Consider the following 14761-nt stretch of genomic DNA (forward strand, 5'->3'; position numbering starts at 1 on the left):
TTTCCTTGTCTTCATTTCAGGTGTCACAGTCCATTAATAATTGTGAGATGGGAGTAGTTGCATTTATTTTTACTTCTATTCACAAACCAAAGTAGGAAGAAGTGCAGAGAGTAAGAACACTTTAGTTAACACAAGGGTTGGCGACTCTGCCCATGAAGATAATAGTGTTCAGGGGAACTTCCCTTATAAAAACCAGGAAGGGCCTATTGGCCTTGAAGGTCACTCTGTTGGGGTTCAGGGAGCGGCCAGCAATCAAGACGACACTACTCGCTGCTGCTTCACTGCCTTCCTCATTTACCTGCAGATCACATAGGAAGCAAAACTGCTACATTAGCCACTCTGCAGTTCATTTATTGGCAGGTAGATCATCCACAAACACAGCAATTTCCCAAAAGCCGGCTTTCCAATAAAAAGTATAGGGGAGTGAGGTTGGGTTCTCTCTCGAACCCTACCTTACTCATTCTTTCATCCAGTGAACGTAAGGCACTTGCATCAGTCCAGGTCTTAGGTAACAAGTGCAAGAGTTCCACTCGTGTAATGCATGAACCAGAAATCTGAATGTGCACAGATTGTCACATTTCTGGCTGGCACCATTGTACATGCTGTTACGGAAGTTTTTTGTTTGTTTTGTTTTTTCTTTTTGGTACAAGCTGCTAAAAGACATTTTGACTCAAGATCAGAACTCTATAATTGAAATAATTTTACTCTTGGAGCATAAGGGTGGCAGATATAACTACTGCAAACAGCCACTAAGGACCTAGGGCCTATGAAAAGAGAAGGGGTCCTCTGGCTGGATGAGATGAGTTTTCTTGGAGTAATAGACTGAAGCAACAATATTTGAACTTGGCTGATAAACAGAATTGTCACAGGTCTACAGGGAGACACTCTCAAGAAATTTTGCCTAGGCATCCAGAATATCATTAAAACTCCATTTCTGCCTCTTAATGAAAGCAGTTCAGATCCCTGAGCTTTGTGGAGTTGATTAATGATGTTTTCTTCCTCCCTCATGTCCTCCCTCCCTCTCACTTTTCCTTTACCTTCCTTCCTTCCTCCTTCCTTACTCGATATCTTTCCATATTATCTATTTCATGCTCATTTTAGGACCAAATTTATGAGCAGACTAGAGCTTTTTCATGATTCAAATCAGGTTCTGGTTTTTAATGGCTTCTCAGGAGATCAACAATCAGTTGGGGACCTGTTTATTATAAGTTCCTAAAGTTTTTAAGGAAAACAACTTTATTCCAGTGGCCCTGGAGGGATCTTGCATCATTGTTTAGCTCAGGTGGGTAAAATGAATCTAGACCTCTGCTTCTTCCTAATACTAACTCAAAGCCTTCAAGGACATCTGAGTTGACCAATTCTAATTGGGCTACTCACAAGAGTATTTACAGTGAGAGTTAAAACCCTAAGGACTCAACTTCCCTTGCAGTCTTCCTGTTCTTTCTTTCAAAAAAGAAAAAAAAAAAAAAAAAAACCATATGGAAGAAGGTAAAAGCAGTGTCCTTTTTAAACTTCCAAACCATTAATCCAGTACTCATGTAAAATCCCTTGTTCTGAGATACATCCCTCTACTTTTGCTATTGTCCTACAGGTCATTGCCTTGATTGTCCTATAGATTCTATATCCACTGCGGATTTTTGAGCACCTAGCTTTCCTGTCCACCCCAAGTCCTGCTACCATTTGACCTAGACAATTAAAATATCTTGGTAGGAGACCCATTCAACACCCTACCCTCCCATTTTTTTCTTCTCATCCAAACCAATAAGCATTACCTTCAGTCTATTTAAGCAAACCAGTCCCATGGCTACACTCTCAGAACTACTCTACCTTTAAAATTATAATTACAGCATCATTTTCTCAGACTCTACTCTTCTGTTCCTTCAAGCTATCACATTTCCTCACTCCCATTGAAATTAACTTCCTAATGTCACTTGACCCCACTTTCCTCCAAACCAAACATTTCCCACTGAGCTTGGGCCCTGGAACCATATTTACCAGCACCGTGTTCTGAAACCTTTGACTACAGTCTTCTTTGCAATTTCCTCAGTCCTACGGACTTCTCTGATATTGACCTATCTCCCTTCCCTCAACAGCCGTGGCAAAAACACCCAGGGGGCCGGATAAATGTCCTCAGCAAGCCGCATGTGGCCCTCGGGCTGTAGTTTGAGGACCCCTGGTTGATAGCCACAGATGAACGCGCACAGCGACTTTAGCTGACTGCCGCCGTGATATGACTTTTCTAATTTTTCACTTATCAAAATAAAATTGTGAACATTTAAAAATAACGTAATGAAAACATACATGTATATGTTACCTATTCTGATTTACATTACAAGTAAAGCAGCCTGTAAAGTAAAACAAGCTCTCAGTGCTTTCAAGCTTTCCTCATCACACAAGAGCAAAATGGATCCGTGGTCAATGCACAGCACAGACTACCGTGCGGACTGTGAGTGCGGCTGTGGGCGAGGTTCGCGGCTAGTGGGCGCCGCACCGAAGTGGTTAAAACTCCTCCCTGGATTTCCATGACCTCATGCTCTCCTGGTTCTCCTCTTCTTCTGAATTCCTTCTTAGTGGCCTTTGCTGGCTCCTTTTCCTATGTCACCCTCCTCCAAATGTCAGTGTTCCCACTTGACCAGCCGCAAGAGAGGCAGTAGGGGGCAGGGTAGAACAACTGGACCATGAGTGTTTCGGGGGAGGGCTGTCCCGTCCTCACGGAGGAGAGGACCACCGGTCTGGGATGTGAGGGGCACCAGAAACATGCCTTGCCCGCAGTTGTGTCCTGCTGGTCATGCATCCGCCTTCTATACCGTAAGAGCGAGTGGAGCAAGAACTCCAAAGTTACAAATCTCACGAGATACTGCTGTATTGAATAATAAGAAAAGCAGCATAGGAAGAGCGAGGGAAGGGAGTGTACTCGCCTCAAGAAACGCTTTATGGAATGCATCTGAGACATAGAGGTCGGTCCGGCCTTCTGCAACAACACCTGGAAGGAAAAGCAAAGAAGGCTCTGTGAAATGGGAGAAAGTTTGCTTCAACCCACAGACAGGAATTCAGTTTGAATGAAGAGGTCCTTCTTTGAAAAATTGAAGAACTCGTGGACCTTCACCTAATGATACCCCCCTACAATGAATATGTGTTACAAATAATAAAGTGCTTTGGACTTGTTCAGCCTGGCACTGGTGAATTTAGTGTCAGGCTTCAGCTCTTTGAGGCTGTGGGGAGGACAGGACTGTCTTGAAGAAAAACTCACTCCATCTAGTAGGAACATCTTTCTTTCTGGTGCAGCAACAGTTTTAGTTTTCAGAACGAGTTTAAAAACAGCCCAGTAAAGATAAATCCAATTCCCTAACATCATAAACATCTTTTTAAAAAAGATATTTTATTGCCTATTTTTAATGCCAACTGAAGTACCACAACTGGGAAAAGGTTGGCTGTATCTGTCCAAGTGATCTTGAGGAAAGTGCACGAGCCCTTTGGAATGTCAGACAAAAGGCCATTTATTAAATGTCAGTCAGGAGGCCGGGCGCGGTGGCTCACGCCTGTAATCCTAGCTCTCTGGGAGGCCGAGGCGGGCGGATTGCTCAAGGTCAGGAGTTCGAAACCAGCCTGAGCAAGAGCGAGACCCCGTCTCTACTAAAAATAGAAAGAAATTAATTGGCCAACTAATATAATCAAAAAATTAGCCGGGCATGGTGGCACATGCCTGTAGTCCCAGCTACTCGGGAGGCTGAGGCAGGAGGATTGCTTGAGCCAGGAGTTTGAGGTTGCTGTGAGCTAGGCTGACGCCACGGCACTCACTCTAGCCTGGGCAACAAAGCGAGACTCTGTCTCAAAAAAAAAAAAAAAAAAAATGTCAGTCAGGCCTGCTCTGTAGGGCCCAGATGTCCCAGCTCTTAGTATGTCTCTTTGCTCTCTATTCCAATGGCTTTTCAAATTCTCCTCCACCTGGTCACGTCTCCTCTGCCAGATGCAGACTCACAGGGTACCAGTGCCAGCTGGGCCCACAGAGATCCAAGAGCAAACTCCCTCTTTTACAGAAGAGAAAACTGAGGCCTCAAAAGGGAAAAGGATTTCCAGTAGAACCCGGGTTAGAATCCAGGTGTCCTGACTTGTTGCTCTTTTCTGTTTTTTTCTCCAACTCTTCCAATTTTTTCCAGGTAGAGAGAGGAGGAAACTCCTTCCTATACTAACCTGGGAGTTTGGACTTTTCAGGGCTGAACAGATCGACGAGGCCCATGTCTTGCAGCTGCTCCTTCAAACTGAAGCCATCCTCGATGCGGAAGCGGGGCATGTGCACCACCAGCATCACCTCCTCCAACTCATCCAGCCACTCCTGCAGCACCTCTGGGGTGAGCTCCTGCTCCACCTTGGCCAGGCTCTTCTCAGGCTTGGGCAGGACAAGCACCATGGTGATGTCATCGCCTTTGAAGGGCAACTCAAGCACCTGGGTGCCTTCAGCCACACGCCTGTAGCGGAACTTGCTTTCCTGGTACATCATAGACGCCGAGCACGTCTCTCCATCAGCCTTGTAGAACAGCTCCTCCCTTGTATTCTCAGGGCTGAACTTTGACTTCCACAGGCCCTGAAAGAAGACACCAAGTTGGAGAATCACAAATCAAGAACAGAACATCCATAGGAGAATATTTATTGACACAGGACACATTCACATTATATAACTACATTAATGTATAATTATTAGGAAAAAAGATTGGAGGGAGGCCAGGCGCGGTGGCTCACACCTGTAATCCTAGCACTCTTGGGCACTCTGGGAGGCTGAGGTGGGAAGCCAAGGTCAGGAGTTCGAAACCAGCCTGAGCAAGAGCGAGACCCTGTCTCTACTAAAAATAGAAAGAAATTAGCTGGACAAATAAAAATATATAGAAAAAATTGGCTGGGCATGGTGGCGCATGCCTGTAGTCCCAGCTACTTGGGAGGCTGAAGCAGGAGGATCACTTGAGCCTAGGAGTTTGAGGTTGCTGTGAGCTAGGCTGACACCACGGCACTCTACCTGGGGCAACAGAGTGAGACTCTTTGTCTCAAAAAAAAAAAAGAAAAAGATTGGAGGATATGCACAAAAAGGTTAATAATGGCTATGTCACAGTGATGGAATTATGAGTGGGTTTTTTTCTGTGTACTTTTCTGTATTTCCCAGATTTTCAGCAGTGGATATTTGCCTTTATAATCAGAAAAATAAAAACCAAAACCAAGAACAACCTATAAGCCTCTTTGTGAGTCTCTTCTTGAGTTTAAATCTGTTTGCCTTTTGCTGTCTGCCTCCCACCAGCCTCTTTTCCAAGAGCCAATGTCCAAAGTTCTGGGCTCTGCCTCAGAGAATAAAAGCCAGACACAGATGACAATCCAGGGGGTCATCTGGAAGCCCTGGAGGGCAGAGGATGAGTCCTGACTGACCTCCTGCTCAGAGTGGGGCGGGGGGGAGGCCCTGGGAGATAAGGCTTTTGAAAATTACCATTTCTTACCACTTTCTGGCTCTCTGATTTGGGGACAAGTCATTTAACTCTTCTGAGTGGTGATTTCTCATCTGTAAAATTAGGAGCTGGTGATAGCTGACATTTACAAAATGTTCACTGTGCACCAGGCCCTACTCTAAGCATTTTACACACATCAACTTATTCAATCTCCTCCGTAGCCCTGTGAGGTAGCTATATCATTATAATCATTTTATAGACATAGAAATTTGGGCATAGAAAGGTCTCAGGTAACTCTCCCAAGTTCACACACTTAGAAATGGAAGAGCCAGGATTTAAAACTAAGTAACCTGTCCAAGTGGCCCACGGTCTCATTTGTGATATTATGAGGCTCAAGAGGGCTAACAAATGGCCAATTGTTCTGCAAACTGTAAAGGGCAATACATATTGTAGAAACACAATCAACTCTATTCTTGGGGAGAGGGAAACCCCAAGAGACAGAGTGACCAACAGTAGCAGTGACTGGCTAATCCCATGGGCCATGTCGGGGGGAAGAATGCATATGGAGCACATGCCAGGATGGGCAAAAGATGCCCCAATTCCACCTGCCTTAGACTGGTGGTCCTCCTGATGTCAGTGACTGTTTATTCCCACTACCTTCTTCCTTCTCCTTCCCAAATGGAATCAAGTTGAAAGAGTCTTTAGAACTCTCCCTCTGAGGAAGACAAGGCCACCTGCAAGGTCAAATAACAGGGATTCTGCCAAGTCTGTCCGAGGTGAGCCTGGCACCTGGCAGTTCAGAGGTTCAAGCAGGGGAAACTTTGAGTCACTGTAGAAGCTGCTCCAGATGATGGGAAAAATCTCAGCACTGAGGACTGTTAACAGACTCTGTCATTTTTGTCCTACTTCTCAAAATGGAATTAATTGGACAGCAGAAATTGTCACACATACAGGAGAGTTTATCACCATGCACACCTTGCAGCTGGATTTGCGTGTGTGCACATTCTGCTCCAAGCCTGGGGACACTACCAGGCCCAGCAGCCATGGCTCTAAAGGTTCTGGGCTCTGCAAATTTGTATGTCTAGCCTGACCATGCATGGACCATTTCTCAGGAAGGATCTACGTACACAAGCCTGATGGTGTGAAAGAGGGTAAGCCAAAGAGCAAGAGGACATCCCAGGGGTCTCTCTGGGACCATTTTGAGTACCTTGAAGTAAATGGTATTAACCAGCACCAGAAGAGTGAGCTCGTCGATGGCTCCTGTGGGAATGACGTCAGTGATGCGGCCTTCGGTCTTGTTGGACACCCATTCGTTGATGGTCACTCTGGACTGCTCTGCATTTTCCTGAGGAGAACAGGAGACAAACCTACCCACTTGGCTTCTCCATTTCCCTGCATAGCATTTTATTTTGCTCATCATGCCCCTTCCCATTCCCACCATTTCATTAAGAAGCCATCACACTAACCCAAACTGGGGAAACCTCGCGTATCTAACATGGTGCCATGAACCTCTCATATAGTTAATAAACAGTATCAGAAGAAAAAAAAAAGGAACATAAGGAGAAATAGGAAGAAATAAAGAACTTAAAGGAAGAAAGGAGAAATGGTCTGGGAAAAAGAAGATAAAATATCATCACCTCTGACTTTGGAAAATCTGAACTCACAAAAGTAGAGTTTCCAAAACATGTTCCATGGAAAGCCATGAATGATGGTAGGGTGGTGGGCTGGGAGCAGGAGGGAAATGCCCATGGTGTCAAATGAGTTTGAGAAATTCTGATTGAAACAAGCCAATAGATTTGTCTGCCACAGAACTTCTTGGAACACTTGCTAGGCTTGTATGCTTCATAAGTCTCCAAGAGGTGAATATAACATGCATCATATACCAATTTTATTTGACCATGCTGTTTAAATAAAATATCTTACAGGACTGGCATCTTCAGAATACTCTTTGGTATGTATTTGAAGTTGGTGAGTGAAATGAAGAATTGATTATTTATACAATGTTTTCAGAGCAGCCACTACAATCTGGGGTGTAGACACTATTGATTTCTCAGGTTTCATATAAGAATAAGTATTCCAGGGGGTCTGGCTTGCAGGCAGTCCTCTACAGTCTTCAGCTAGCATAGCAGTGTTGATGTGGACCCTGTTTTTCTGAGCAGAGAGGAAGAACTCAGGTCAGGAATAACATCTACAACTCACCTTGAAGTTCAGGGGCTGGAGCTTGGCTCCATACACCACCTCACTGATGTCCTGGTAGGTCTCGTTGAAGATAAGGGATTTTTCTCCAAAAAGGCGGTTTGCTGATACCAACTTGGAGGATTTGTTGGCTTTTCTATAGAGTCGGCAGTTCAGTTTGGCAAAGAAGAAGTGGATCTGATCAGATGTTTTCTCAGATATGGTATCAAATTTAAATACCTGCAGAAGTCAAAAGAAAATGGTTGTGGGTGTGGTGGGCGGCCTAGCTCACATGGGTGGTGAGCATGGTGTCCATTGACCCTGGCCAGTAGTAGCCACTCGAGTGTGAGTGGCACAGCATTGATGTTCAACTCGTGTGTTTTAAATGGATAAAAGAATGAAAGGTAGGAAAGACGAAGGGAAAAAGAAAGAGACCAGGATGCCACCTCAAGTCATTAAAGGGCTCTAGACCAACACACAGATGTCTTCCTGCTGGAATGGGGAAAGTCCTCTTGGTGATTCTGGACAGAGAGGGGAGTCAGAACAATGTCCCTTATTGTGAGGGACATAAAGTTTGTTACACCTTATGGCCTCTACTGGTGCCAGCTGCTGTTGGGGATACTGGTTGTGGAGGTGAGAAAGGAAAAAAGCAATTCCATCAGCAAGGGATTAAACAGCCCAGAATAAGAGTGTCAGGGTTGAAAAGGACTTAAAGACTGGCTATGACAGTCACAGCCTTTGAAGCTGTAAGCCCGCCCATCACCAAGGCAAAATGGGTGTGGCTACTCCCTCCCTTCCCTTCCACACTGTTTCCTCAACCAAAGGCTTTTTGGTTTTATATGTTCTCTGCCTCTGGTTTTCCTGATTTTATTTCAGCATGTATTTCTTTTCTTTCTTTCTTCTTCTTCTTCTTTTTTTTTTTTTTATCACGCTTTTGACCAGAAGGGTGGTACTGAGTTTCTCTTTTCTCCAGAGAGATGCAGTCCCACCCAACTTGTCCAATGCATGGCATCTTGTATTGGAAGATTCTGTACAGAAGAGGATCTGAAGGACATGCCTGGTTTGGAAACAGTGTTCTGTTTCTGTTCTTATAGGAAGGGTCACATTTAAAATCTCAGTTTGGCACAGAGACATGGGGGATATGGAAGTGCTTTGAGATCAATACCATACAGATGACCAAAGGGCAGGGAGAAGGCAGTAGTAAGTGTCTCAAGAGTTTCCTAAGCTACAGTTTCCTTGGAGTGAACTGGGTTAATTCATCCCAGAAGACTGAGCAAAGGTGATGAAGTTCAGTGAAATTGATCGCTAATGTGGAGGGAAATCCATAGACCACAGTGTCTGAGATTCAAATAAGCACCGTGTACCACGCACGCTAAAGGGTCTCGTACCTCTCTACTGATTGTCTTTGCTTCCAAAGCGTGATCTAACCCAAAGAAAGGCTGCCAGACACCCAAGCCCAGGGCAGATTAAGGAGCTAGTGTTTCTATCTGTGACTTATTATAGTGGTATTAATGGCTACTTAATCCATGGCATTTCTTCCTATCATGCTCCACTTCCCTCCCACAGAAAAGGGGGTGGAGGGGAAACAAGTCACTGATCTGAAATGATCAATACTTCCCAGACCCAGAAAATGCTCTCACATCTTTTGGGCTTATCTTGGCTTCTCTGGACCCCAGGCCTTAATATAGAGCCCTAGAATCTTTGCCTGCCAGAGCCCACATGCCTGAGCTCACCAGAGGGGAAGCTCCCTTTCCCTGTGTTTTAATGAACATATGTATGAAGGAAAGAACAACTAAAAAGAGAAGTTGGAAGAGACACAGGCCCTCTTCCCCCATTTTAAGGTAGCCCAAGTGATTTACAAAGCAGATGATCAGGTCGGAATTCCTTGCCTAATTTTTTTAAAAAATTGGTTTTCAAAGGGAATCAACCCACAGTGAGCTCTCCTGGTGACCTGTACTGTTGGGTTAGGAGTTGCTGGACCTTGGAAACCCACAGGACGGTCCTAGCAAGTTAGGCGGCAGGTCTTTGGGATGTACCTCCATCAGCTGCTTGAGGGTGTCGTTACAGGCACCCAGCTTGGTCATAGCAAAAGCCGTGGAGATACTCAGGGGTGACAGGAAAATGTTGTCGTTGTCATTCTTGGAGTCTGCCAGATGCTGATAGAAGGCGGTGGCAAAGCGGGAATTGGCCTTGGATAATTCCCAGACCCGCCGGTTGGTGGCCTCGGGGATCTTCTGCTCTGAGCCCTCATCCTCAGTTGCCTTCTTCTCTGGGGAGCGGTAAATGCACATGGGATTCACGGGAATGTCCCGGGGCTTGGCTGTGCAGATGTCCTCCACAGGGATCCCTTGACAGGTCACACAGCCCCAGAGGCCAATGAGCAGCAAGGGGAGAAGACAGACCTTCCTACAAGGGGACAGAATGCTGAGTTAAGCTAGGCTGGGAGACCTTCTATCCCCACTGCCCACACTTGCCTCAGTACTGCTCAAGTGTGGCCAGGAGGAGAGCTAAAGCCTTTGAACCAAGCACAAGGGCCCAGGACAAGTCCAGTTCTGAACTCCTTGCAAGCAGGTCGTCCCACTTGCTTGGACATAGTCATGTTGAGATGAGAATCAACTGATGGTTATTACAAGTGTTGTGTGCTCAAGACCCCATGCTGGGAGAAATGAAGAATGCAAAGCTTCCTGTTGGTGAGCAAGACACGTATACATGAAAAATAGTTAGGGAACGTCAGGGTCCCACGAAGAGTTAGGGCAGTAGGGGGAGACCTCCTAATTGGATGGAATTTAACCTGCTCTTAAAGGATGGGGAGGATTTTGATCGATGCAGCAAAGGTTTCAGCAATACAAGACAGGTAGGAAGGAATGAGCAAGCAAAGGCAACATCCTAGCTCCAACCCTGATCCTTCCACTGAGCTCCAGACTGATTGCTGGAATTCCACCTGGGAGTTCTCCATGTTCCTTAGTACGATACGACCTCACTGAACTGGAAATTCTCACCCCCACACCTGCTTTTCTTCTGCATCCTCCAACTCAGTGAAGGGCCCTCATGCACCCCGGCACCTGGTCCAGAAGCCCGGGAACCACCCTTGGTCCCTCCCTCTCACCCTTCTCATTCAGTCAAACCCAGATTTGATTAATTCTGCTTCTTTGTTTTCCTGCCACTTATTGCCACTGCCTTAGTTCAGGCCCTCATCCTTTTTTATTGGCTGGAATTTTTAGTAGCTTCCAACGTGGCTTCATTAAAGGTAAATGAAGCTAATCTCACCTTTTTTTAAAAAAATGAGATAGTGAGATAGGTAAATTAGGAGAATTGGGGCACCCAGTGAAGCAAACAAAATGATAAAGTCTCTTATAATACCTGTCATCCCGGGTACTAGGGAGGCTGAGGCAGGAAAATTGTTTGAGCCCAGGAGTTTAAGACCGGCCTGTGCAACGTAGCAAGATTGGGGCAATAGTTTTTATCGATAGATAGGGTGGCCAAGGGCGTCCCCCAGCTGGGTGGCAGGCCCTGGGTGCAGAGAAGGGAGTCTGCCTGTGGGTGCTGAGTTTTCTCAGTCTTCTGGCAGAAGAAGACTCACTGAGGTGGCCTGCTGGGCACGTGTGGCGCTGGCTGGAAGCGGGGCAGCCGGGGGCTTGTCTTCTGGCAGGGTCTGAGGCCCACTCCGAGCCGTTTCCAGAGCAGAGGCGCAGAGTGGAGAAGCGGAGGCACAGAGGAGACACAGGAGCCAGCGGGAAGGAGAGAAAGGCCCTGCCGTTCGCTTCCCCAGCTCCATTGCCTTCTGTTTCCCATTTTGTCCTCAGCCACACTGGGAAATACGGGTGGAGGCTGAGGCCCTGGGAGCTCTGTCAAGCACAAAGAAAAACCGAGATGTTCGCCACCTCCCCACTCTAGCCTCCTGTGACGGCCGGGTCGCGAAGGAGCGCGCGTGGCGCTGAGGGAGGAGCAAGCCTCGCTGTGAGAAAAGGGAGCAGGGCTTGGGCCCTTTAGTCAGAGGTCACTGAGACCCTGCGGGGGGCGGGAGGGGGACAGCCCAGTGGGAGAAGCAAACGGGGAGCCCGGAGGGCTTCGAAGGCTGGGCTCGCCCTCTCTTCAGCGGCGCGGCGGGCGCTGGGAACGCCCGGTGGCGCCGCCCTGGCTGCCGCGCGCGCGAGCTCGCCGGCGTCCCCGCGAGGGAGGGCATCGCCTTGTTTCTAAGGCTAACCGAGGGTCTGAGGCGTGGCTCGGGGAAGCCTGAGCAAGACGGGGCGGGCGGGCGTCTTTGACACAGCTTTGACAGGGACAGGGCCGGGTCTGAAGCTGCTAGGTCCGGAAGGCCCTGCGGGCTTGCAGAGGGAAGGCGCCCCCTTACCTTCTCCCCGCAGCCGCCGAGCCTGTCCCATTGGAGTACATGGTCGCTAATCTTCCCCGGCTGGGCAAGTGCAGATGGTGCGGCCTGAGGCGATCCCTCTGGAAACTGGTGCTTTCCTCTACGTCTGACTGAGGTTCCAGCGGTGGGGGAGGGAGCTGGTCAGGAGAGGAGAGCCGGGGTCAAAGGCCGATGACCGGTTCCCAGGGTTAAGCAAAGTGTAGAGCCCGGTGTTGTTTAGTTAGCTGAGAAGTTCTAAAGTTCAGTCGGGCCTAGGGACAGCAGGACCCCCTTTCCTGCGCACACTCCCTCATGCTCCTCTTCACCTTTGTAGAAACGGAAAGGAGAACGTGTTCCTAAAGCCAAACTTGGTTAGAAAATACCCGACTGAGAAGAGAGCAAGAGAGTGACAGAGAGCAAGAGAGAGTGAGCATAGTATCTAATCCAAGGAGGGGAGGAACAAGCTGTTGCTACCTTCAGGCTTCTGAATGCCGAGGTGTCCCTCCTGGCCGAGACCAGGACACACGGTGCCACACGTGTGGCCCACAGACAGCCTCAGGGTCCTCAGGGCGCATGCCAAGAGTGAGCTGGGTGGGAGACGCTTTGCAAAAGTGTATTGGGGGTGGGGGGCGGCGCGGTGGCTCACGCCTGTAATCCCAGCACTCTGGGAGGCCGAGGCGGGCGCATTGCTCGAGGTCAGGAGTTCGAAACCAGTCCTCGAGGTCAGGAGTTCGAAACCAGTCCGAGCAAGAGTGAGACCCCGTCTCTACTATAAATAGAAAGAAATTAATTGGCCAACTAATATATATAGGAAAAATCAGCCGGGCTCGGGAGGCTGAGGCAGGAGGATTGCTTGAGCCCAGGAGTTTGAGGTTGCTGTGAGCTAGGCTGACGCCAGGGCACTCACTCTAGCCTGGGCAACAAAGTGAGACTCTGTCTCAAAAAAAAAAAATTCTGTTGGGGGACCAGGAGGCAGAGCGTGGGGCAGATAAAAAACATACTACTGCTGAGATAAAAACAAGCTAAGTTATATTTGTGTGTATTGTTATTGTTACTAGTTATTAGGGAGATGATGTAAATCCAAACTAACGGGGATAAAGGGCAGATTTATTTATATATCCCACTTCCTAAATAGCCAAAAACAATACCACAAAGATTGCTGTCACAGCATTCGCAGGACATGAGGACGCTGCCTTCGGTGTGATCCAGGACTCCTTGAAGCTGTCGTTGCAGCCATAGGAATTTTAGAGAATTCTTTAGTCACGACACAGGAAATCCCCACCTGAACCGTGTCTAGGTTCTTGGCTGATTCAGACCCTGGACACTTTGAGGCCCCTATATGCAGTGTGAACAGTTACCAGGAACCGTCCCAAAGGGCCACAGAATGCTCAGAGGCTCATCTGTCACTCTAGATACAAAACAATTGAAAAGTCTCCAGTTTAACCACTTGTGTTCAACAAACACAAGACCTGTGCCAGCAGGCGTGGTTCTTGGGGCCGGGGATTCCATGCAGGAGAGACACACCAAGAATCAGTACATACAAAATAAAAGTATGACATGTCAGTCAGATGTTGATACGGGCCATGGACAAAACTAGAGCAGGGCAAGTGGAGGGAGAGTGACGGGTGGAGGTGGGGAGGGCACCACTTGAGAAGGGGTGGTAGGAAAGGCCTTCCTATTGAGCTGACATTAAGAGAACAGAATGCAATGAGGAGGGAGCCATATAAACACCTTTAGGAAGAGCTGTCCATATAGAAGTAACAGGAAATACAAAGATCCTGAGGTGGGAACGAGCTCTTGAGACCTATTGTTCCCGTCTGTAGGAGCTGTGAGGCTTGTGCCTTGCAAAGAAGGACCTTGGAGGATGGCAGAGGAGGGGCCCTGCAGAAGGGGTGCAGGTGATCTGGTGAGCACCTGCGGGAAAAAATAAGGCTGCAGACGCTACCTGGCCAGGGGGTTGAGAACTATAACATCGGTAGTTGGGGTTACTGTGTTCAGCCGTTCACTGAGCCATAGGAAGAAAACATCTAATAAATGCCTGTATGTGCCAGGCACGGTGCTGGACCTGGGGATGCGAAGATGAATCTGCCCTTGAGGAGCTCAGTGCTTCATTAGGAGTGCCAGACGGTGAAGACAGACATCCCAGCCAATGCCACTGGTCACATGCCTGAAGCATCTAGCAGGGAAGGGGAGGGCTCGCAGGAGGGGCTGTCAGTGGAGCTAGGGCAGGGGGTGGGAGTACAGGGAAGATGATGAGGACAATGTTGTAAGAACTTTGTAAGACTGAGACTTAAACATTTTTATGTTGAAATAATTTTAGACATAGAAAGGTTGCAAAAATAGTACAAAATATTCTTTTTTACCCTTCACCTATATTCCCCAAGTGTTAACATTTTACCATGTTTGCTTTTCATTCTCTTTATAATACACACACACACACACACACACGTATTATTTTTCTGTACTGTTTGAAAGTTGCAGATATATGCCCCTTCACCCCTAAATAGTATAAAGTTCCTAAAAACAAGAACATTCCCTTATATGATCACAATATAATGATCAAAGTCAGGAAATTAATATTGCTATTTATTTTCAAATATAGTACTATTTTCAAATCTATAAACCTTATTCTAATGTTTCCAATCATCCCATTAATGTTTTTGTTTTTTTTTTTTTGAGACAGAGTCTCACTTTGTTGTCCAGGCTAGAGTGAGTGCCGTGGTGTCAGCCTAGCTCACAGCAACCTCAAACTCCTGGGCTCAAGCAATCCTACTGCCTCAGCCTCCCAAGTAGCTGGGACTACAGGCATGTG

The 14761-nt window shown here is 47.3% G+C and overlaps 1 protein-coding gene across 1 annotated transcript; it reads right to left on the reverse strand.

Annotated features, from left to right (window-relative positions):
- Positions 1-40: 40 nt before the first annotated feature.
- On the reverse strand, positions 41-12091 carry SERPINC1 (serpin family C member 1). Its single transcript, XM_012765091.3, has 7 exons — positions 11953-12091; positions 9638-10007; positions 7626-7841; positions 6634-6771; positions 4192-4582; positions 2919-2983; positions 41-298 (listed from the first exon to the last, which is right to left on the reverse strand). The coding sequence occupies exons 1-7, from the start codon at positions 11991-11993 to the stop codon at positions 122-124; spliced, it is 1398 nt and encodes a 465-aa protein (XP_012620545.1). The 5' UTR covers positions 11994-12091; the 3' UTR covers positions 41-121.
- Between the last annotated feature and the right edge of the window lie 2670 nt (positions 12092-14761).

This window comes from Microcebus murinus, chromosome 2 (genome assembly GCF_040939455.1).
Source record: "Microcebus murinus isolate Inina chromosome 2, M.murinus_Inina_mat1.0, whole genome shotgun sequence".
NCBI lineage: Eukaryota > Metazoa > Chordata > Mammalia > Primates > Cheirogaleidae > Microcebus > Microcebus murinus.